The following is a 24845-nucleotide window of genomic DNA, read 5'->3' as shown; positions in this document are numbered from 1 at the left end:
ACACGACTGCTGGTGTCCAAGATTGTTTACTCTGGGAGGGTGCTCAAACTACTGAGTGGCAGGATCATCTGAGGGGGCTGTCCTAATTAAGCCTATGCCCTGCTTTTAGCTAGGCCATAACCAGTGGTGAAACAAATTCCGTCCACCATCCATAGATAAACCATAGTATATGACAGAGTCTTATGTCATATCATTTTCGGTGATTAGTGACTGTCGAAGAGGTTGGTGTTCGAATCTGTTACTCTTCTTTGAAGTCTTCTTGCAAGTTGCTTTAAAGCAATGGCTACATTCGGAAAATGTGATGTGCTCTTGCGCCTATTTGTGGGCCTGCTATAAATAGGGCCCATCTGGCACCACATGCTTGGCTATGATTGACAATTGCAGTGCTTTGCCACAGGGATAGCACACTCCTAGGACTAGGACAAACACACAAATTGTGAGTATAATTGCATGTAACAATGTTTTTGTTTTTTTTGTAAAGAAACATTAAGTTTGACATTTTATCTATTTAAAAGTCAATGTCTGTTTTTGTGGACTAAACGTTTAGGCAACTAACTGGTTCTATTTATAACACTTCCAAGTGCTCATAATGAAACGTCTTTCTTGTCCATGGTGTCTTTCTTACCACCAGACTTAGTACCACTGTAAAGTTTTCAGTTTTGTATTAAGTCTCAAAATAATGTTAAATGATCTCTTTCTTTCAGTGGCTCTTTCAGTAATTGAGTGGTGCATTTTATACTGGCAGCAAAAAGGCAAAGCCTGGTTTTATGTCACAGAGACAGAGGAACCTTTCTGCAAGCCAAGCCAGTGCTTAATTTTTGGACTTGTGGACAATGACATCCCGGAGGCCCATGACCCGTTCCTACTCAAGCAACGGAAGATCAGGCAGCCAAAATGGGGAAGATGTTCCTTCACCGCGTTTAGACAGCCGAAACTACTTGTCTAATGTTCGGCCTGAAAACAGGTAGGGGAGCTTTTGACTATTCCCTCTTTTGTCCAGTTTGGTAAGAAGATATGGTGGACTGTGTGATCAGTTATCGTGTAGTTACTGCAGTCCAACAGGTTGATAGGTAAAAACTCATGGTCTGTAGTGTAATATTGACATGGACAATAATTGCAGTAAATGTCCTGCAGTTCATTATACAGTTACTATTATTGTAATAATATGCTATAGAATAATGTCTTACTATATTACATATATTTTTATTCTAAACAAATACCTCAAAATAAAACAATGAGAATGTAGTAACATTCAATTTATTTGATTTATTCATTATGAATTATACTTAAGTTACAATAAAGTATGATTATTGTAGCAATTTACCATAATCAATTTATAGTATTTATGTCATAATGTTAAAAAAGACCATAGCACATTTACCAGCATCTGATCAGAACATCAACAACATAACTAGACTTGGCATCCATTTATTTAGTTGTTAATTTGATTACAAACTGCTAAAATTGGCACAAACATACAGACAAATAGTTAGGATAATGTCATTATATAATTAAGTTTAAATAATGTAAGTTTAATGACTACTATCTCATGAGTTGCTTTTGGTCTGCCTCCTCTCTAACTAGCAATTCAACATACAGGTATTCAAACTACAAACCATTGAGGTAAAAAATACTTGAGAAGTCAGTTTCCAACTAATGGCACGCCTAACAACATAACTCTCCTTACCCTTTTATATTGTTTGCAATTCCTTAAAAATCAGACAGTCTGGTTTTATTGTCAGAGTTTACATTGTATAAAGCTTTCAGTCCCTGCTAAGATGTTTACACTGTAAATAATGCTGTCAATATGTTTAATATTCTCTCAGTTTGCTGGAATCACTAAACAATTTTCCCTTCCAGAGTACACAGTGTTGATAATTATTACTTTATTAATAATACGTCCCCATTATTCTGTTTCTGGCTTATATTCTGAGTGTTTATGGAGTGAATGATTAGTTTATTGATTGATGCAACACCAGTGCCAAATGGTCTAAAATACAAGCCCTCCAAATTTCCATTTCCAGGAGCACATTTTGTACTGTCATGGCTCATCTGACAGAAGAAACACAGCCATGTTTTGAGACTACCATCAAGTCCAAGGCAGTGTCAGAGGCCTGCAATGTAAAATTCACCTGTGTGGTTACAGGTATGCTACTGTTACTGGTAGATTTGAGTGCACTCAAAAATGCATGCAACTTTTGCTTTGTATATACACAGACTAAAGATAGTGACTATTAGAAACTTTAAATTAATCACAGTTAATTGGTGCATAAACGGTTGGCAAAAATGAATAGCCAATGAATAAGTAATGAAGCACAATTTGTTTTATCATGAAACATTGTTTTGGAATCCTGTCTTATATATAATCCTGTCTAATATGATTATTAGGAAGTGTGGCAAAAACATTTACCTGTATTTACTCACAACACTATTTCTTATGTTGTCCAGGTTACCCTGTACCTGAGCTGACTTGGTATAAAGATGATATGGAACTAGACCGATACTGTGGCCTTCCAAAATATGAAATTTTTCGCAATGGAAAAACTCATACACTACATATCTACAAGTATGTTGCCAAAAGTTGACTTTTGCTAAACATTTGTTATTACAGTATGTAGAATCATAAAGTAGAAGTAACCAAAGGAAAATAATAGTAATTGTACTAAAGTATTATTTTAGAGATTATTATTTTGAAGTAATATTGAATAGTTAGATATATGATAGAATAGTTTTTGTACTTTTAATCAGAAGTTATTACTTTTTACAATTTCATTTAGACCTTCAGAGTACAAAACTCAAAGGCTTGCCTGTGTAAGCCTTGTGCTCCTGTGTAAATGAATGTATATCTTTTATTAAAACTTTCAACCAAATTTAACACTGTAAAATAAAACTATTATATATATATATGAATGATGTGATTATGCATTTCTTTATAGCTGTACTGTGGAGGATGCAGCCATCTATCAGGCCTCAGCCAGGAACAGTAAAGGCATTGTCTCTTGTTCTGGGGTATTGGAGGTGGGTGCAATGAGTGAGTACAAGATCCACCAGAGGTTCTTTGCCAAACTCAAGCAGAAGGCTGAGCTAAAACGTCGAGATATTGAAGAGAGTCGTCGCAGAGGGAAGGAGAACATTCAGCATGAACTGCTGGGCAACAGCCAGGATCGCGTTTTCAGGAAGCGTAGGTTACCCGAAGGTCAAGAACTTGGCTCACTTTCTGCAGTTCAGGATAGACTAAACGTTGACCATAAATATGAGGCAATTGATGAGAAACAGCCAGCAGTGGTTGATGAAGAGGTAAATGGGTTTTCAGTGGAAACACATGAACCAAGCACCAATGGAAGTCAAGAGAATGATACACAGCAGCTCGACCATGTGCACGAGAAGGAGGAAATAATCAGCACAAAGCAGGCCACCAAAGAAAAGAGCAGAAAGAAGATCAGGATATCCAATGGATTTGATGAGGCTGTTACCAATCAGCCCAACCAAGACTCTGGAGGAGGAGTGGAATCTGAGGAAATGAGTTTGGCAAAGTACTTGGCAGCATCCTTGCAATCCCAAGCTGCTGAGGAACAGCAGAGGATCCAGGCACCAGATATCACAATCACCAATACTGGCACCATTCAAGAAAAAGAAAGGGAATCAGAAAAGGAAACGGAGGGAGAGTGGATGAAAACCGAAGACCTGGAAAGGGCACAAGAAAGGTCCAGAGAAAGAAAAGGACAAGAAAAATCAAGAAAGGAGAGAGAAAAAGAACAGTTTGTCCTTGAACACAGGGTCGTGACTGTGTCTAAGGATCAGGCACCAGCACACAAAGAGCCTGAGCATCTGCACAAGTCTGCCCTCAGCACAGTGTTCCACTCTCTGAAGGATATATTCTTTGGAAAGGGGAAGAAGTTAACTGACACTGCAGATGATGTGAAGAATGCCAGTGTCATAACTGCTGAAAAGGAAATTGGTCCAGAAGCACATTGCTATCCCCAACAAGGGCAAGATTCTACTTTAGAAGTCTGTGGTATGGCCTCATCACAGCTGGTACAAATAGAAGTGGATCAGCCCTATCAAACTGGAGACCTACATGTGCATATGGAGCCTCCCCTGCAATTGCCACCATCATTACAGCTGAAGATAGTGAGCTTGGATTTAGATGAACAAACGTCTGGATTTATCACTGATAATACACAGATGTTACCAACTCATGAGACAAATTATAACGCCTCAGAGAGCAGCTTTAAAGAACAGAAAAGAGCTCAAGAAAAAAAGGGCCAAGATGCTCGGTCCAAAACCCTGTCATTGCCACTGATTGAGGTGAGTTTGTTATGGATCCTCTTTAGCAATCTCACTGCTGTCTATCTGCTGTAGCTACATCATAGCAAGCACTTAAAAAACTATTTATAGATGGAATGTTTATGTGACAAGACTTGAGTCAATCCCAGAGCAAGACTGCACAAGCTATGCACAAAACAGCACACAGTCCAGATAGCACACTGCACAGACATTAATGTTTATTTTGACTCAATAACGTCTTGTCTTTGCATTGACATTTTACAGCATAGAACACTGACATTTACATGTTGACATGTGCTTTATTCTTCCATTTACATTTCTGAATGAATTTGAAGTGTGCTGGCCCTTTAAGGCCAAGCTATGAGCAAATGTAGGGTGAGGGTGAGTGAGGCTGCTTTCTTTCACCGTATCTAGACTGGTGAGTGTATGAGTTTCAGTGCAATAACACTCACAGCACAGTGGCAGGGCATGATGACAAAACAGCACTTTTTATCTACCATAATAAACAATATAATGATAAATACTATTATAATACAGTAACAAAAACATATAGTAAAACAAAACAAAAACAATAATAAAAATGATTATTTAATGATTATTTATTTAATGATAATTAATTATTAATAATATTCAAGGTGTGTTCTAATTTGTTATTTAACTGCCATTTCCTTTACAGCATGACGGCAAAGGTAGTCACATTGTAAAAGTTGATCTGGAAATGCATGATCATCCTTGTATTTAGCCAGTCCACATATTCTGACTGACTTTGCAAGGCACATAAACACAAGCACCATTTAATACCCGACTAGCCAGCTGACAGTAAGAGTTCATATTGCTTAAAAGAGAAAAACATTAAACAACATAATACATGTATTATTAAAAACGATTAACATAGCTATAATGAGAAGTGCCAACAAAAAATCAAAAGCACCTGGTAATTTTTGATGCCTTTAATGCCATTCCTTAAATGCGAAGTGTGTGAAGGAAGGCTTAAGCATAAAAAAAACACCTCTTAATATTTGCAATCAAAATGATTGAAGCCCTGTTTCAAATTATGTTTATTAGCAAAATGTACAAACTTTCAGCTGTTTGCAATAAACCAGTCACACCAAATCAAGTCAATTTAAATATCTCAACACAACTAATTTAACAAGTGGTTTCTCCAATGCAAAATGCCATTGTCCTCTTGGAAGCTCCAGTGACACCCAAACAGCTTACTCCCAGGATTACCTGATACTTGTTTAAATCCATTCAAGTGCCAGAGGAAACAAATCAGCCCCAGAACACCCACCAAGCTAGGCTATGCTGTAGGCAGAGTGTTCTTTTCAGTATATAAGTTGCAGCATGCAAAGTAATATTAGTGAATTAAAGGCCACTGCCCATGATGAATGGGCTAAGATTCCTCAGGAACGCTGCCAGAAGCTGATGTCTGGCTGTGGATCCCAGCAGGTCATAGCAATGTGTTATCTACTAAGTACTGAAGACATTTGTAATTAAGGGGTTGAATGATTCTGGAACTGCAGTAGTCATAAAAAGTGGCTTTTTGTGTTGTATTTGGAGAAATTTGTGTTGAGCTATTCACATTGTTCTTGTTTTAATATTTTTTTTGCTAGCAGTTTTTTTTGCTTTACAGTTTGTAAACTTAAAAAAAATAATAATTTGCAGTGGGGGTTGAATAATTTCAATTGTAACTGTACATTTCTCAGATTACTCACTATCCCACGGCTTAAAATAAACTTCTTTCTTCATAGCCACAGCTCTCTACCAGTCTCTACTAATTTACAAACTGTGACAATTGTTCTATTGCATAGAAAATCTTAATATCTTATTACATTCTCAAAGAAACTGTTCATTTGGAAATGTTTTTCTGAAAGCATATTTAGAAGTAAAGGTTTTTCACTTTTATCGAAGAGCTATGCACTAAGGAATAAGAAAGTGTTTTGATTATGTAATATTCTATTTGGACACAAATATTCTGTTGGGCCAAAGAGGATGATGTTATGGAGAAAGTCAAATGAGGGTTGGCAAATAACTCTGGATCAGCATGATTTTAACAATTGTATCAAGTCCCTTGATATAACACTAAAATGTAAGAAAATATTTTTCTGCATCCTGTTGATTAAATTACAATTTAATTGTTGATTACAATACAAGTTGATTACAATTTCACTTATTTAATTTTTTTGCAACACATTTCACACCTGGCTAGTATCGTTTTTAGCTAGTGTGTTTCTTCATAAATGAAACTGCAATTCACCTAACACATTGTGGGAAGTGTATGTATGCTTGTCTTTAAGAGGAACTTCTTGTATTTATGGGTTTTATGAAATCTGACTTCTGCGAATCAAAAGGAAGTGATTGTGTGATGCCTATTGCTACAATAAATAACACTTTACCCATATACATTTTATATCATGGCTGTCACAACAATTTTATCAGAAAAAAACCTTCTGAACTTTCAATGAACGTCAATATAAGAAAATTTTGGAAGATTTGTCATTGGCCTATTCATCATGACATTTTGACATAATGTAAAGAGCTGCTGTCATGGGAAATTATAACATTTTAAGCAAGATCTTACAGTTTAATCTAACAAAAGAGAAAAGGGGTGTTTGGTTTGGTCAGTACTTAACATTCCCTTTGGCAAGTATTGCCGCTTTTGTATCCAGCTTAGAGTCCATTTTTGTTTGGCAAATTTGCCCCCTGTACCTTGCAAAAGCTTCTAGTTTTGTGAAGTTTTGTGGGCGGTCTTTAATGCATTGCTCTTTTGAGGTCTGTCCACACATTTTCAAAGATATTTAGGTTGTAGGACTGTGTGGGAATAAACCTTGCAGAGCTTGCACCTCTTAAGGTGGCATTGTGGATTTTGAGGTGAATTGTTTTATGATTATCATTATCTTTATCTTTTGTTTTTTCACATACGTTGTGAAATGTTTCAGAGTTTGTTGTATTTAATCTATTCTTCCCTCTACTACAAAAATGCTCCCCATGGCATTTGCTGCAGCAAGCCCAAAATATGACTGACCCATCCCTGTGCTTACCTGTTGGAGAGGTGTTCTTTTCTGCACTGTTTTTTCTCTAAACATAACGTCTTTGAACATACTTGTTGTACTAAAGCATCCCATTTTGTATCCACATACTTTGATACACTTTGACCGGATTCTGTTTACTCTTGTTACAAAAATGCACACACAGTGAGTAGCATTTGTTCTACACTGTGGAGAAATAATAGATGGTCCTCACATTTGCGTAACATCTTTATCAAAAAATGTGAAAGCCCATTTAAACCACAAGGGAATTCAGTCTGTAAATACTTTTTTTCTCAACAGACATATTTCTATTTGCTTAACTGTATCCGAGCACAGAAAACACATTCTGTTTACACTTGTGTAAAATATGCCGTATGAAAGCAGGCAAAGTTTTTTTTTCCTGATGACTCTTCCATGAAATTCACATATATTCAGGTATCACTGCACAGTAAAACAGTGAACTACAATGATCTCCTTGAAGGTCTTTTGCAGTCAAAAAGTCTGAGTATTTAAATTTCTTGGGGTGCCCATACATTTGCATGATCCTTTTTTACTTGAAATTGTACAAAATAAAAATAATATAATAATAATAATAATAAAAATATATATAATATAATGAAAAATAAGTGTTTAAAAACTTGAAAAAGAATTAGTAATTTGTACAAAGTTCCTTTATTTTTACAAGCTCAAAAGTAATTGGATTACTGATAATCCCCATATCATCTGTCCAAAAAATGATGGAGGCATTGTCATAGCATGGGCATGAATGGCTACCAATGGAACTGTCACTAGTCTTAAACGCTTTCTTAGCATTTGGTGACATCCGTTGTTTCCAGACTTCACGCAGTCCTTGCATGCAAAAAATATTACAATAATCATTATATTTAAATCTGTGAAAATGGGGGACTGTGTAAAACAATGGCTATACAACTAATTAGTTCAGATAGTCAAAAACTAATTGACCATCTAAAATCATTTTCTCTCAGTTGAGGGTGACAGTTTGGGTCTTTATCCAGACAAGTTATACCTCCCAGAAACTTGTACTGTTGTGCAGTTGTTTAGAAATTACTCCAAGAGGCTCTTCTGTACTTGTAATTTACAATCATTGTTTTTCATGGGTATATATATATATGGTTTCGCACATATAAAATCCCTTTGTCATTCATGAACATTTTACCAACCACAGTGGACAAAATCAAATTGGACACAGATTAGAAAATGGTTCTAAAACATTTGTTATACTTAGTCTGTTAGAGTAACCATTAAGCACAATGATAAGCGCAATGACAAAAAGGTTTGAAAAACGGGACAGTTCAACATTTGTCAGGGAGAAGTGCTGAGAAGAAGTGGCAAAGTGGCAAAGAGGAGCTGTCAGAACTGCACAGCTAAATATTAGTGTTTTAAATTTTTAAAACCGACTGTCAGTTTATGTCAATAATATTTTTTTGTCCAGGGGTATGGTGAGCTCCTGGTATTGTTGGCCTTTTAAGTGGCTTCCCTCAAAAGAGCTCTTCTTGCTGTAATGCTTCCCGAGAGCCTCGTCTTTGCAATCCATATGATGTAGCTTTCATTTCCTAAGAATTGTTCCAACAGTGCTTACTGTAATATCCAGTTACCTGGATATTATTGTGTAGTATTAAAGCTACTGAATAAATTATATAGCAACTTTTAATGATTCACAGGTAGAGGCCAAATATAGGAAAACTGTAAACCTGGGGCTTACATCGACACAAAGGTTAAATACTTTTGAACCTTATGTCTTAGAATATTTTCTTAGATAAAAACCAATATTGCTTTTAAAAATAAAATGTAACATGGCACAAAATGTTATAATTATAATTTTGTTTATAAAGCATCATTTGTAATCACAAATCTAGCCTTTTAGGGAGTGGAACACTGTAAACAGTTGCAATCAAAATTATTCATCCGCTATTGCAACTTAGGTTTTAGCAAAATGTACAGACTTTCAGCTGTTTGCAATAAACTTATCAAACAATAACAATTTAATAAGAGTTTCAGTTACCACTATTGAAGGTTTCAGAATTATTTTTATATTGCAGTTTCAGAATTATTTAACCTTTTCATGACAAGACTCATTAGTACTTAGTAGATCACTGTTTTGCTGTTATAACCTGCTGCATACGTGATAAGCTTCTGTCACCGTGCCTAAGGAATCTTGGCATTTTCCTCATGGGCAATGATCATTAATATTTTGGGGGTTTTTTATAACTTCCTTTTTTAAATCCCAACAAAGATCACTCCAGTATGTTTCAGGACTTCTTGTGAAAGCAAGCCTTGGTGCACTTTGAGGTATTCTTGGATTCACTGCAGGTTTCCAGTGACAGAGGAAATTTTCACAGAGAAAAGTAAAGTTTCACAGAGCCAGTGCCTTTTGGCATATGTTTCATTCTTCCTGATCCGGACATAGAGCTGATCTATAGGCCCCCCCAAAAAACAAAAAACATATTTTCTTCATCGCTACACAGAACAGAATCCCAAAACATCTGTTGCTTATTTAAATGGTTTTACGCTTTCGGGTCATTACTGTGCAAACTGAAACCTTTCACAGATTGCTGTTGCTACAGGTCTTTTGCAGTCATTTGAGGGTTTTTAACTACCTACCTCCTCAGGAATCTGGGCACAGCCAGTAATAGCTTCCTTTTTCTGCCACATCCAGGTAGTGTAGAGAGCAGGGGTGGAGCCAGACATTTTAAACATCCGGGACTTAGCCCAAATATCCATAACCATACTTCCCCTGACTTCCCCTGACTCTTCTGTGTGATAAAGTAAAATTATATATATAAATAATATAATGTACTTACACACACATTCACTGGCCACCAAATGTTATTAGTTACACTTGTTTCTAAACCCATTATCATTTTTTACAGCTCCACTGATCATATAGGATACTTTAGGCAATAAAGTATGCAGAGAAACAGAAGAACTACAACCTGTAATTATAGAACTACAAAGGTTTTTCTGTATGATAAGCAGAGCTGATAAAATGGACTAGGAGGTGTACCTAGAGTTTTTACACTTGACACATGGTATATTCATATTCATGGCAGTCTTCACAATTGTTTTTACATATACCATGAAATATTCACATTTACACAAAAACTATAACTAAGATTTATCTTTGTAATATTACATAAAGTTAATAAAAAGGTATAATCCGAGTTTGTTAAAGTTCAACACATTAACTACATCTATTTTTTGTAAACCTTATTACAATGTGGTATATATTCATGTCCACTTGTGTGTGTATTTCCCAAGGCAACAGATGACCATACAGAAGGCAACACAAATGAGAACATGGTAGAAATGTCTTGTGAGACTACTGGGCAGGACTGTTCTTCTCCCATCGATCAGGTGACACAAACTGATGGAGAAATGCATACTGCAGCGAAACAAGACTATACTGCAGACTTTACCCAGATGCCAGAGGTCTCCCTGACAGGCTCAAATATTACAGACCATGAAAGCATAGAAAGCTGCCCGGAGGTTCACCTTTCACAGCCAGTAAGCCATACTTCTCTTCTGGTGGAAACAGCACCAAGTGTACTGAAGATGCAAGAAGGATATTCTTTAATTAAAGAAAGTGTAGGCAAAGACAAGAACACTGAGACTGTTGAGATGACAGACTGGCCAACTTTACATGAAACCAGAAAGGAATGTATTACAAATGTTCTAGATGAACTCACATTAGAGCCTAGTATGAATGAGTGGGTCTCTCCTTTGCAGGAAAGTATTCAAGAAAATAGAACATCCATCCCTACAGTGATGACTGGCATTGTGGAAAATGAGCAGCAAGATGTAGAAGCATTTGTGAAAGTAAAGGATATAATAGATGGAAATAGTTGCAGTGCTAAATATGATGCAAGGAAAGTTGATAGTACTAAAGAAAGGAGAAAATCTAGCGTTGAGGAAGAGTGGGATATGAGTATTATAGAAAAGAAAGCTGATGTTATTGAAAAAAAGGGGGGTAATTGGACTGGAGAAAACAAGAATGTTAGCTCAGATCAAGCTTCTTTATGTACTGTGGTACAACCAGATATTTCTAAATATACAAGACATTCTGAAGTGGAGGTACTAGAGGCTTACTTGAGCCCAAGCGTAATAGATAAATCCAAGACCCACACAAATGTCCAGACTGAGAGATACATAGCTGAGTCTAAGGACCCATCTGTGACTCCTCCAATCATTATTCTCCCAGACACAAGAGAAACAGTTATTAAAAATGTAGCTAAGATGAGAGCTGTACCAATGATACCAGAAATCAAAGTCACAGTCTCAGAAAAAATCAAATGTGAGGAACCCGTTAGTGTCCCCAGAATAGAAGCCCTGGTATCGGAACCTGAAAGAGTAATGCAACCACTGGCACAGGTTGCACACATTTTTAGAGATAATGAAGCCAAAATTCAAGAACCAACAGATGATGCAAAAAGAGAAGCAAGAGATGACAAGGTGGTGACTTATGCACAACCTGTAGGTGTTACACCTACTCAGCAAGAAAGGAATGTGGATTGGGCTCTTCCAGACCAGAGAACCCAGGAACTACAAAACCAGGAAGCTATATTACGTCACAGAGAAGATCAGGATCAGATTACTAGTGGGCGGAATAGAGCAAATGACATTACTAGTATTCCTATAATCAGCATAGCTTGTGCTGATGATGTTACACCTTCTCAAGGGCAAGTACAAGGCAAGCCTACCCTTAATGATACAGTTCTCCCAGACACTATTGGTCCTAAAATGCAAGTTTATATGCTTCCCTCTGTTTCCACTGCACACAAAGAAAACACTCCAGTAAACAGTATAACAAATGAAATTTCACAAAATTCTTTGGCTGCTATACTCAGAAAGGTTGAAGGTGATCTGAACCATATAGGTAGCCCCAGCAGAAGTCCTGAGACTGAAAAATCCGCACTGCTAAATGAGCAGAATATGTCAGACAAAATTAACTTAGAGATTCAAATGAGCTCTAATGTTCACTCACCCTTAACAGCAAAAACACCTGATGTAGAATCTGATGCAGACAGGGTCCAAAGGGATAAACCTGCGATGGAGAAACTTGGCCTAACAACCCCTGTTGGACCTACACTTCCCCCACTTAGCCCAGCTAGTTTGCGTAGGCTTATGGCAAAATATAACCCAAATTTAGAGAGTCAGGGTCCCATTTCTGCCATTTCAGCTGATGGAAATGAGAAAAAAGGGGAAGAAAGCGGAGGTAGCACACCCACATCAACTCTGTCCTGTGAGAGTAGTCCCAAAATGAAGCGTAGAGACAGCCTGACCCTCATCCCGTCTGCCACCCCAGAGGAACTGGCATCTGGGGCCCGTCGAAAGATCTACCTTGCCAAAACTAAGTCTGAAGACGAAGGATTGGACACTCAAAATAAGAGAGACAGTCCAAAAATGTCCCCAAGCCAAGCACGCAGGGCAGCTTTCTTGCAACTTCAGAGTGGACAGCAAACACCACCTATGGAAAGACGTTCTCCCTTGTTTGGGCGTCGAAAAGCCACATCTGAAGTGTCCAAACCCAAGGAAGAGACCTCAGAGGAAACCAGCAATTCAAACACAGAAAGCAAAACAGCAGAGAAAGAGAAGCTAGACCCATTTAAAGGTAACAAAAGGGACATAGATATATTTCAATGTTTTTAAAATTGTGTCCAGTACTAATTCTCTGTCATTTCAAATTGTTGTGGATGTTAGCAGTGTCTGAAGATGCAAGTTGCATCAGGTGCTTAAAGAGGAATAAGTGTAGAATCTGAAGTTGGACAGGGGAGCATGGAAACACTGGACAGTATGTACCTTAAACCTTGTTTGGCTGCTCCCATCCTCCCTTCCTTAGCTCCTCAGGTAATCCGGAAGATCAGGGGAGAACCCTTCTCAGATGCCTCTGGCCACTTAAAGTTGTGGTGTCAGTTTTTCAATGTGCTCAGCGACTCCACCATCACGTGGTTCAAGGATGAAGAAGAGATTCTGAAGATGTCAAGAAGGTAAATGTCAGTTACCAAGCTTCATATAAAACATCACTCATCTGACCATACTTTTGTCCCCTATGCCCCTACTATATAATGTAAATAAGGTCATGATATGTATATTAGGGCAGCATAAATGCAGTTTAGAAAAACAGCTTTAAACATTACTGCTGAGGGTGTCATATAGACTTCTAGGCCCATATACACATGACATAAATATGAGGCTATGCCGGAAGTAGTGGCTGTAAACTGACACCCATCCATTTTAACATCAGTGGGTATTAAAGTCTATATTTGTGTCACTAGATGCAATGTCATCAGACTCACAAGTTAGTCTTTGACATATGCCCACAAGTGGCAGTATGCATATTTCTGTATTACAGTGCCCTCATGTTGGCAAACAACAATCACACTCATTCAAATAAGTTAAGGGCTCCATCAGCAGTTCTTAGAGATAATAAAAGTATTTTTTTCTCAGTGCAGGGGACGAGAGTCAAGTGGCGCTGGCCATTGTCCAGGCATCCAGCAAAGACTGTGGAGTGTATGGCTGCACAATCAAGAACGAATATGGCACTGACACCACAGACTACTTACTCAGCGAAGACAGTAATTCTGCATTAACCCATTGATTCATCAATAAACTGAAAAAAAAATCTATCTGATAAACTGAACCTGCCTTGTATCAAATCTTCCCTCTTCTCTTTTTGGCAGTACTAGCAGAATTCTTCTTAAGAGACGATTTAGAAGGTAGTTAAATTCAATATGAAAGGGCAACATTTTTTTTTAGCTGGGCAGCTGCTCAAAGACTCATCTGATATACTTTTGTTTGGTGGTCTCCACAGTGGGGGAGGAGATCGAGATGACACCTTTGCTGTTCACCAAAGGCCTAGCAGACCCAGGATACTGGGGAGAAAAGTTTTTCGGGCGCATCATGACCGAGGAGGTGCAGATTGGGGAGGGCTACACACACAAGACCAGCAGAGCAAAGGTCATATATGGTCTGGAACCGATCTTTGAGTCAGGAAGCACCTGTATCGCAAAAGTAAGAAACCCCATTGCATACGGGACCAAAGAGGAGAGCAATCTGTCTGAGAGAAATCTAGAGGTCACCAAACAGGTAAGCACTTCTGTGTCAGTGCATACTCAACAGCAAAGTACAGGATTCTGTTACTATAGCCAAAAACACAGTATGACAGGTAATGACAATGACAGGACACTTTCTTCAAGTTAAATCTATTCTTGTGTTTATTTATGACAAAACAATGACAAGATAACCACTTATGAACTAATAAACTGGATTCTTTACAAGATGTGGATGACAATGCTAAATGCCTTAAATGAATGATTCTTTTTTTGTACATATCTGTGTCATTAGGAATGTAAAATTCAGAACACAGTTCGGGAATATTGTAAAATCTTTGCAGCTGAGGCAAGGGTAATTGACAACTTTGGTTTATCACTAGAGTAAGTAATGTGTTTTTATGTGTATTTAAAACCATTTCAATATTTTTAACAAACTACCAGATCCATTGTATGTAATTTTGTCAGATATTAGTGCCAGACATAGTCTGTCAAGAAACTGTTTTCAATTCAAAGTAACATGTTCCTGTGAATACATTGCAGAGGTGGGTAGTTACTAGCGAACTTAGCTGAATTAGTATTTTAGACTAGTTTGTAGAACAAAGTTTTGTTCCAGATTTTTCATAGATATCCCAGCCAAAGTATTTGTTAAATTCTATTTAGAATATTTATTATATTTATATTGTTTTAATGAGCAAGTTTTTTTTTTACATTTCCCCTGTACTGTAGTAACACTACTTTGCTATTATTAACCTTACAACATTAAAAGTTGTAATACAACTACTTTTCTGTAGGTTCCTTGATGCCCCTAGGTTAAACGCCATTGGGTTATGCTATTCCACCCACCTCTGAGAAAATATCTCAAATTAAATTGTATTGATTGTTAGATGTTATACAGTTATGTTTTTCTGTACTATATGTAACTAGTATTATAGAAGCATCTGAAGTCAACCCACTGATTTGTGCTTTTTGCACTGCTGAATTAACAGAGTGATTCCTTTATATTTGATGTACCGGCCGGCCAACACCATCCCATATGCTACAGTTGAGGCTGCTCTGAATGGGGTCTATTTGAAATATTGCCTGATGGACAACACTAGCAGAATGACGACTAAAACAAGCTCTGAAGTGGAACAAAAATGCTGCACTTTCCAACATTGGATTCACCAGTGGACAAATGGCAATCTGCTGGTCACTCAGCTTGAAGGTGAAGTGATAAAATGAGGACTGTTCTATTTCTGCAGATCTGCCATCCCGCAAAGTTTACTTCCAGCCCTAAACACACAGTGCACTAGCAAGACTCAATTAGCTGGATTAGGCATAGATTAGATAGAGGGTAGATTAGAGGTTAAACTCAAAACTCTGCTAAATGATAGATCTCCAGGAAGAAAGAGACAAGTCATATGTTTTGTGGTGGGTCAGTGGTTAGAGCACTGGGTTATGGATAACAGGGTTGTGGGTTCGACAACCAAGTTTGCTAAGCTGCCCTTTTTGCCCTCCAGGCACCACTGCAAAGGCTGCCCACCGCTCAGGGCACATGTGCTCACTGTATCACTACTGTTTGCTCACTTGTGTGTATATGTGTGTTCTCTGCACAGATGAGTTAAAGGCGGCAGTCAAATTCCCACACAAATGATGGATATGGCTGTTTTGAGCAACAGTAACACAGAATAACAGAACTACCAACAACAGAATTAACTTAATGTTTCATACATTTCAGGTGTGGATACAAAGATTACAAACATTAGGATTGCCACAAAGTCCAAAGGGTTTGTCTATATATTTTACTCTCATTGTCTTGTCATTGCTATCTTTTCTACTGATTTTTTACTCTTGATCTTTCATTATTTTATTGAATAAGGCTCCTTTAAGTCATTATATGAAAAATATTGCCATGTGTGCTACAGGTATCAGAGTCTAACAGATGAAGGTTCTCCAAAGATACTGGAACAGTTTGTGGCGCAGCATCAGTGTAACTACTACTGTGGGTTGCTCGGCTTAAGGCCCCTAAAGCTCATGGACTCTTTGCAGCAGCCAAAGGTAAAGACATCAAGGAGCCCTTTGCTGGCCCGGAGGGTGGGCACTGGCTCATCCAGCCCCCAATCCCAGAAGAAGGGCTTGAGCAGCCCTCAAACAGCCCACAAAGGCAACTCTAGTCCTAAAGTGGCAAAAAAGCCTGCTGAAGATGGAGAAAAGCACAAACCAGTGGACGTTTCAAAAGCTGTTAGGATGCAGTAAAGAAACCAGAATGGAATTGAGGCGAAAAGGAATTGGTCACTCTTCATGTTGCTGTCAATGTTATATTGTACTCTACATTAGATTTTAGGAAGGCCAAAACAAAAAACTGTCAACTTAACAGCAGACTGGTGTGACTTTAAAACAATTATGTCTGTTTACTCTGTTTATTGGATCAGCCTATGTCATTATTAAACACGGTGAGGAAAATTACTATATAGATACAATAGACAGAATTGTCAGTCAGTGACCACAAGAGTTTGGCAACTGTGATGTAATATTTTTTAAGTTGCTCTGCAACAATTGCCACCTCTCAAATTTAGCCAACGTGTTGATGCGAAGCTGAAGTCAGTTTGCTTGAATCAACAAAAAGAGTAGAGAACCTGCAAATAAATACATAGGTGGATTAACTGGAGGTTACAGATATTTGAGGATTTGAAGATTTTCAAGGAATGAGTACGAAAAGAATTCTAGAAAATTCCTCAAACATCTATGATGTGTATTGATACTACTGAGTTACTGATTTTCTTTTGTAGATGCAACTGGATTCACGCTGGCTATCAAATTATTTTGCATTTTAAAACAGTGGCCATGATTCTGTGGCAGTGCATTGCACTGGAATGCAACACTAGTCAGCGTCAGCATTTAGAGTTTTATTAGTGGTTATTATATAATTAATAATGTTCACTTATCTTTGTTTTTGCGCTGTGTATACTATTTTAAAAATGGTAATGTTCAATTGTTAACTGATGAGTGAACATGTTTTTCATGTTACAGGTTTTTTTAAGTAATCACAATGCAGAATTATTCATAACAATGGAATATTTTATTCATATGTTTGAAGGACGTTAAGTGTGATTAAAAAATCAAACTTTCTTGGGACTGTAGGAAAGTGTGTGTGAGTGTGAGTGAGAGGATGTTGTGTAGAGAATATAATGTATTTTAGTTACTTAAATATTTTGTGAAGTTAATTTTGTATTTGTAAATTACATTATGTAAATAATTGATTCTTTGTGGTTTAAGTTCTCATAATGCATAATAGGTTAGCATACATTTCACAAGTGTGTACAGCAAAAAAACATTCAAAGCTAATTAGACAATATATATAATTTACAATATATATAATACAGCAAAACCTTATCCATATACACATTGTGTAATTATCCACATACAAATAAGATTAATTTACGTACAATGAATTATACATTATACAATTATACATTACAAAATACGACAATCATTTCCTGCCACTGTTTAAAATGAGCTGTGTGCATTGTGTCAGACTATGCCATTAATTGGTCCTATATGCACTTTGTTTCATTAAAGAGACGGCAACATTCAGTGAAGTAAACAGTAGCATTTTTCACCATGCTCCAAGATCCCTCAAAATAAATCTGTGTTCCATTGTTCAGAGCACTGCAACAAATTAACCATTTGACAATGAATTTCACGTTTTCTGGGCAAATGTATCCTCTATCAAAACCGATTTTCTGTACTCTCTGCAGATTACCTTTGATCTTACCTGTCAAAAACATTGTAGCAGCAGTTTTGAATGTTAGCACTGGTGGAATTAAAGACAGAATCCTTAAACACCTTTATACAGTCCAGTGGAGGAACAAAAAGAATACCTGAAAGTGGGTCAGAGAATGTCATAACTTATCAGTGTAGAAATGTGCATTGTACACATTTAAGTAGCCACTTTAACTATATCTGCTAGATGGGTGATTCCAGATCCCTATAATTTTACAGAAAGAAAACTGTACCCAGTCTCTTTCAGTTTCCGTCATTATTATCACTATTATTCAAACATAGGCTATGGTTTGTTTCTCAAAAACATGCTGTCTGAGAAGACATTGAAACACTGCCTGAGATTACAGTATAACAACAATACCAGCAATAATTTATGAGTTCATTCCGACACTGGTAATCTAAACACACTATACAACATAACACTGAGATACAGCTGTAACACTGCAGGTACCTGATTAAGGTTCGGGTACTGTTTGCACAATTTACTTACCAGCAACACAAGCATTAATCAGTGAAACACATGTGCCTGTGAACAAGGCTCTTAGCACTAAAGCAGATATGTCACTTTTCCTTGAGGGACAGATAGAGGCTGTGACAACAGAAGATGAACATTATTAACAAATTACAGGGGAGAGTGGGGTACAATGAGTAATTTTTACATGAGCTGATCTATAACCAACAGAATATGAGGCTGGAATAAAACTAATGCACACAACAGACGTTCAGGATTTGTGGCATCAAACCTTAGCAGTGTGTTTAACTATCAGACAACAAAATATGGGGTCAGAAAAAAGTCTTGTCTTGTGGTTCACTTTGCCCCATGTTAGAGGTAAACTGATCCAGCTGAGAAAGCTTCCAAATATGTATAATATGGCCAATTCCACTAATAACTACATACATTAACCAAATAAACACTAATAACTACATACATTAAATAATTTCTGTTTAAAATTCTATAGTAATTTATTTTTTAAAAAATCACCATTTTGCATTTTGTCAGACAAACTAATTTGTCTACAGTTCTAAAACCTGAAGATAGTTAGATTTGCCAAGAAAAGGACATGCAAGTCTTTTATTCTTTTGTGGGCCCTGGCCATCGACGAACAAAGTGAAAGGAGGCTTACAAAGTATGAAGAGAAACAGATGAACTTGATGAAAGTGCTCCTATATGGTACGCAGAGCTGTTATAATGGGTCGGGTTCATTCCAAACCAGGGGTGGTCATAATATTATGATATGACTGCATAGTTTCAATAATGTTTGATTTTAATATTTGGAAGTAATCAGAAGTATGCAAATATGCAAGTGATTACTCACACAGGCCTCCAATGACAATTCCAAGTGAACTGAAGTTGGCAAAACCACACAAAGCATAGGTGCTGATGATTTCTGATCTGACCTGCAAAACAAAAAGGCTATGTACTTACATATATATTCTAATTGTAATGCTTTACTTTTATGCAACTAGTAACATTGAGTTTTAATCCCATGTATGTTAAAATCATTAAGCTTGAATCAACTTGGTTGATCTGTTAAAATGTCCAGTGTATCTTTTTTCTGTTTGCTTCAAGAGACAAACAACATTTAAACTCTTTTTAATATTTCTGTGGGTTCTGAATAATTAACAGTGATGTAAATGATTCTAAAAGGAGCAATGCAGCTGTAGAACAGGTTATATTCATTTTAAGATCCGTAATGCTCCATATTTTAAAATCTGTGATCAGATCTTGAATTTGAAACATTAGACAAATCATTCAAAAAGTCAGTGGTTTTCAGCCCTGGTCCTGGATGACCCCATACCCTGCAAAAGTTGTCCTTGCTCCCAACACACCTGGCCAGCTAATCCACTAACTAAACATACAATAACACCAACTTAATATGACAATTTTGAATAGTAGTGTATTCCATATGGGTGTTAAAAAAAGAAAACTCACTGAGATAAACTGCCCGACTTCTGTGATGCCATTTAGTCTGTTATTTTTCAGCTTTGACAGCTTCTCATAAGCTATAAATTCATTGAGGAAGAGTTTTGTTCCGATGAGTTCAGCCACTGTAAAGGACTCTTCCACTGGTATACCCATCATGAAGGCCACAGGCATGAATACATACGAGCAGATGAGCTGAGGGGTTAAAGCTAAAAGTCATTTTTATAGACATACTGTATCACAGGTTTGGAGTGCTTATTAAATGACCATATGGTGTCATGATTATAAGATATATGACCAATGTCCCTGAAGCAAAGTTAGGTAATACTGCACCTCAAAAGTGATATCTGGTTTTCCCACCATGCCTCCCAGCCATTTCAAAGCTGCATTGATGAAATCCAAAATGGCAAGAAATGCAATCAAGTTAGCAGCTATGTTAGCCACAAGTCCAATAGAAGCAGATGCTCCTGCGCTTGCAGCCTCCAAGATATTTTGTTCACCCCTAAAAAAGCAATAAGCAATTATATTTAATACAAACTTTACACATTTTACACATTATAAAAGCAACGCTGTTTGATGTGTGATTTTAATTTGACCAGCTAATAATCTAAACACAACAAAGGCTTCAGGTACACATTCAGTTTTAGCTTCCAAAACCTAATGCATTTTTTCACCATGCAAAGCATAGAATTTGAAATTCAGAACATAACATAATGTTGGCACCCTCTAACACCTTATACTCAATCAGTTATGTTGTGCCATTCTTAAATGCAGCTCTTTAATGTTTTGGTTTTTTTATGGATCAAACGAGAGCTTAACTAGATGGGGCTTAAAACAACCAGACAAATCTAAAGTAAACAATATTTGCCACATTTCTTTGCGCTTTGAATTAATTCAGATTTAGATTTTGTTATAAAGTGATAATACAAATTTAAATTGAAGCAGGTTATGGCCAAGCACAGAGTGTAAATACAAAAACAGAGTGTAAATACAAAAATCTAAATAGATTAGATAGATATTATTTTAAATCTGTATTTTAGCATTTAAGATGTAATTCACAATTGAAACTAAATGTTGGTTCGTATATGGTTTGTACAAGAGCAATATAAAACCAATTTTAAAGATCACGACATACAAACAAATGTCTGGATTCCAGTTTCTAAAATCAATTCATTCACATTCTTGGATTTAAAATAACATCTGGGGTATAACATGCAAAAGCACTCGAACTCAAATTATAAACTGCAGCTACACTGATCTCTGCGGATGAGTTCTGTGAATCATGGGATGAAATATACTGCCGTGATTGCTCCAATATGAACCTATGCCATTTGTAATCTAGGCACTTTTGTTTTTCCTCAGTAATTCATCAGCTTCTGTTCACACTTAAGCTGTCCCAGGAAAAGTATTAGGTCTAGGCCATGTATATTACAGCATAAACTACCAGAATTTTCACCCTTGCTTTGCATTAATGCTTAACTCCTTTCTAATGAATTAACAGTAAAACCTAGATAAAGTGCCTGTGTACATAGGGCTTCAGTTTGCAAACATGCTAATTCACTCTTTAGCACTTAAACTACCTGAGCAGACATCAGCTACCATTAACACTACAGTTTAGCCTGCTTTGTAGTTTGTATGACAATGCCTGAGAAGATAGCTTGGGCAGTAACACTGCAGAACACTATATGTGACACACTTGCAGCAATATTAGAGTACAGTCCTGTATTACTGTCATTGTTGTTGGTGGTTGGTGTGGTGCAACAGATAACACCATTACCTGATAGTGAGCTACCACTACCACGTGGAAGACTGGGGTTCGATTTCCAGACTGGGTTACTACGCTGCACTACACCAATAAGAGTCCTTGGGCAAGACCCCTAAAACTACATTGGCCCATCTCTGTGATACGAGTAACTTTGTAAGTTGCTCTATGTAAAAGCGTCAGCTAAATGCTGTAAATGTTGTTTCATAGGCACACACCCGCCATCCACTTTGATCTCATCCTCAGATTTATACTTGCTCTCCTCAGTTTCGGGGTACGAGAGTTTGGCCACAGCTAATGCACATGGTGCAGCCATCACAGAGGCAGCAATCAGCGAAGATGGATCAATCTGGAGAGATGAAACAGCAGAGGAGTCACCAAAAGGAAGAACAATGCCCTGGAAATGAACCACATCTACTTAGTCAACGTTTAGCCAAGGCTTCAATAAGTTGCATCATATGTGCTCAAAATTAAACGCACCAAATACTTAACTGGCTAGAGGTTTGTTCACTGCAATGTTTGATCATATGTTAAAAACATCAAGAGAGTTATCCAAAAAGTTCAGAGAAGAGATCATTGCCTTGCACAAACAAGGATACATGTAGACACTGAATGTGACAATAAATGTCCAGATTGCAAAATCTATGAAAATGACAAAAGCTGTCTTACCCCAAATGAAATGAAAGCTCCCATTACACTACCAGCAATGGTAGCAAAACCTCCAACTATGACCGCATGGATCTCAGACTTCGTCATGTCTTTTAGATAGGGACGAATCAGCAGTGGTGCCTCTGTCTAAAAGAGACAAAAAAAAAGGCCAGAGAACCAAAACAACCCAAAACAACTTTGGTTGTACATAATACATTATAATTTGAATGTACACCTTAGTCAAGATCTATTTTCTGATCGGTCATCTCATGTTTTGTATTTTTCCCTGCTTTTTATGGTGCTTTAATTATTAGCCTCCATTTCCAGACATGTTATTACCACATGTATCCACAGGAACACTGAAATTCTTTTTTTTTTTTTTGGTTGAGACTGTTTCCACACAAATTCGCCAACAAACTAAGTATTACTTGGTTTCAATCAACTTTAGTTACTTTAAATAGCCAATTGCCAAGAATAATAGGATAATGTTTAAGGAGAAAATAAAACTAATAAGTACTAAATAGCTAGCACTAGAATTGTAGTCTAGTTTTGAATAATACTACATAAATGGTGCTAAATAGTCCATCATTATTTAACAGAAGTATTATTATATTACCTGCCCAACAAAGATATTCCCTGCAACACTCAGTGACTCTGTAGGAGAGGTTCCCATTGTTATCTGCATTATCCAAGAAATCTTCGTAGAAGCAAACACAAATTCAACCAGACAGACTGCTCATAAATATACACAAATTGGTCATAATACAATGCTACTACAATGGCACACTGATTATGAATTCATTCAATAAAATTACACACAGAGTCTGTGTCTCACCTTAATTATTATCCACTGCATCACTCCTAGGAAGTACAGGACTGACATAACACTGCTGAAAAAAATCACTATAGGCAAAGCCTACAGAAATACAGCTTCAGAGTCAAATCTACTGTATAGATTTTGTAAAAAACAAACACACACAAAAAAGTAAAAAGTGTAACGTTTAGCAATACTGACCTGAAACGCAAAGATTCCTGCTTTGACTAGAGCACCGAAGACAAAAGTTGAGCCAGCTTGGGTGTAGTTCAAAAATGTCTTTTAAAAAATGAAGAGATCACCTATTAGTTTGCAGGTGTGTCAGCTTTTATATTGCTTAGGATATTAAAAGTGCAAAATGTTGCAAACGCAGGGTGCTCATCTTATGTTAATTTGAAATAAAAGCCAGAATTTACACAGTTTCATCAAAGATTTGTTATTGTTTTATTTGAATAAGTTTGCGATTTTTGCATATGAAACTAGGGCTTTGACTGATTCCTGTTGAAAGACATTATTGTGTTATTTGAAGTACTCACCACTGAGAGTTACTGATTTACTAGCTCAGTAACTCTTAAATGAAGGGAAAACACTGAATAATACCTGAACTTGAGCTCCGAGCCAGTTGAAAGCTACATAACCTGGCGTTGTCCTTATAACAAACAGGCCAATGGTAAATTGAAGACCAAGACCCCAGAGAAGCGTCCTCCAGCGCACCTAAAGTAAAAATCAAAAATCCTTTTTGCTGACCCACTTTACTGTACGCATAGCACAGAACATTTAAGACATGTCTGCAGTGTCTGTTGCCTTTAGAATGGACCAGAAGGAAGTGTGAAGATATGGTGAGTTAAAAGAATTGTTTCTGACTGCATGGCTTACCGCATTTCTGTGTGCAGAAAAGATGAACAAGCCCAAGATGAAGAGGCAGACGCCACCAAAGGAGACAAGCTGCTCCGGCCGCTTGCTTGTATCTACTACCAGCCATGCTACCAGTAGTCCCACTACTACCACTATAAACACCCTGAAGCATTACGAAACACAGCTTTTGTGAGAAGTATTTTTTCAAACAACTTGTCAAACGTTTGCACTCACTAATTACTTTTACAGAGTGATGATAATTACGCAAAAATAATATGTGGGTGTGAAACAGTTGAGAAAAGTTAAGAATGCTTTTTAGGTCAAACACAAAGAAAAATCAATCCCAGGCCAAATTTTACAAAGATTACAATAATAACAGTAGTGATACTACTGTGCTTTTCCCCATGTTAATATATTGTTAGCGATTCAAGACAAAATACAGTTCAGACAATTGGACTTTCTTAGGTAAGATGTTAGACTTGAGCATTCAGAATTCAATACTGCAGTGTATTGAATCTGCAGTGTGAACATGCCTCAGATAAAAATTCAATATGATTTAGGTTGGTGAGAAATACAATTTGTCATGGTGTAAAAGAAGTAATCACTCAGTAATCGCTTGCATGCTCTGTGAGTCATATGCGGACACTGTGTATACTGTGTAAGTGCTTTTTCTTTTATGTTTTTGTATTGCCTT

General features: G+C 37.0%; 2 protein-coding genes across 2 annotated transcripts in view; one reads left to right on the top strand and one right to left on the bottom strand.

Moving 5' to 3' along the window:
* Positions 1–403: 403 nt before the first annotated feature.
* alpk3a (alpha-kinase 3a) lies at positions 404–17302 on the top strand. Its single transcript, XM_072695896.1, has 15 exons — positions 404–436; positions 705–964; positions 1585–1623; positions 2025–2146; positions 2449–2566; positions 2937–4308; positions 10596–12945; positions 13174–13321; positions 13782–13909; positions 14015–14050; positions 14146–14420; positions 14679–14767; positions 15373–15590; positions 16104–16152; positions 16291–17302. Exons 2-15 carry the CDS (start codon positions 834–836, stop codon positions 16619–16621), a joined length of 5406 nt encoding a protein of 1801 aa, XP_072551997.1. The 5' UTR covers positions 404–436; positions 705–833; the 3' UTR covers positions 16622–17302.
* slc28a1 (solute carrier family 28 member 1) overlaps positions 17130–24845 on the bottom strand; it is a 20768-nt gene continuing 13052 nt past the window's right edge. The window contains exons 7-19 of the mRNA XM_072695836.1: positions 24173–24314; positions 23897–24010; positions 23498–23575; positions 23318–23398; positions 23099–23179; positions 22504–22629; positions 22053–22183; positions 20406–20574; positions 20082–20267; positions 19465–19546; positions 18639–18737; positions 18141–18246; positions 17130–18034 (exon numbers count right to left, since the gene is read on the bottom strand). Of these exons, the coding sequence (XP_072551937.1) occupies positions 17920–18034; positions 18141–18246; positions 18639–18737; positions 19465–19546; positions 20082–20267; positions 20406–20574; positions 22053–22183; positions 22504–22629; positions 23099–23179; positions 23318–23398; positions 23498–23575; positions 23897–24010; positions 24173–24314 (1510 nt within the window). The 3' untranslated portion in view covers positions 17130–17919. The remainder of the gene's footprint in view (positions 18035–18140; positions 18247–18638; positions 18738–19464; positions 19547–20081; positions 20268–20405; positions 20575–22052; positions 22184–22503; positions 22630–23098; positions 23180–23317; positions 23399–23497; positions 23576–23896; positions 24011–24172; positions 24315–24845) is intronic.

This window comes from Salminus brasiliensis, chromosome 13 (genome assembly GCF_030463535.1).
Source record: "Salminus brasiliensis chromosome 13, fSalBra1.hap2, whole genome shotgun sequence".
Lineage (NCBI taxonomy): Eukaryota > Metazoa > Chordata > Actinopteri > Characiformes > Bryconidae > Salminus > Salminus brasiliensis.
This window is presented reverse-complemented; position numbering and strand designations above follow the sequence as displayed.

Excerpts from the sequence above, each read along its gene's own strand:
- alpk3a (XM_072695896.1), top strand. The coding sequence starts at position 834 with ATGACATCCCGGAGGCCCATGACCCGTTCCTACTCAAGCAACGGAAGA. Across the intron at positions 15,591-16,103 it reads GCTGGTCACTCAGCTTGAAG|GTGTGGATACAAAGATTACA; the intron begins GTGAAGTGATAA and ends CATACATTTCAG. Across the intron at positions 16,153-16,290 it reads ATTGCCACAAAGTCCAAAGG|GTATCAGAGTCTAACAGATG; the intron begins GTTTGTCTATAT and ends TGTGTGCTACAG.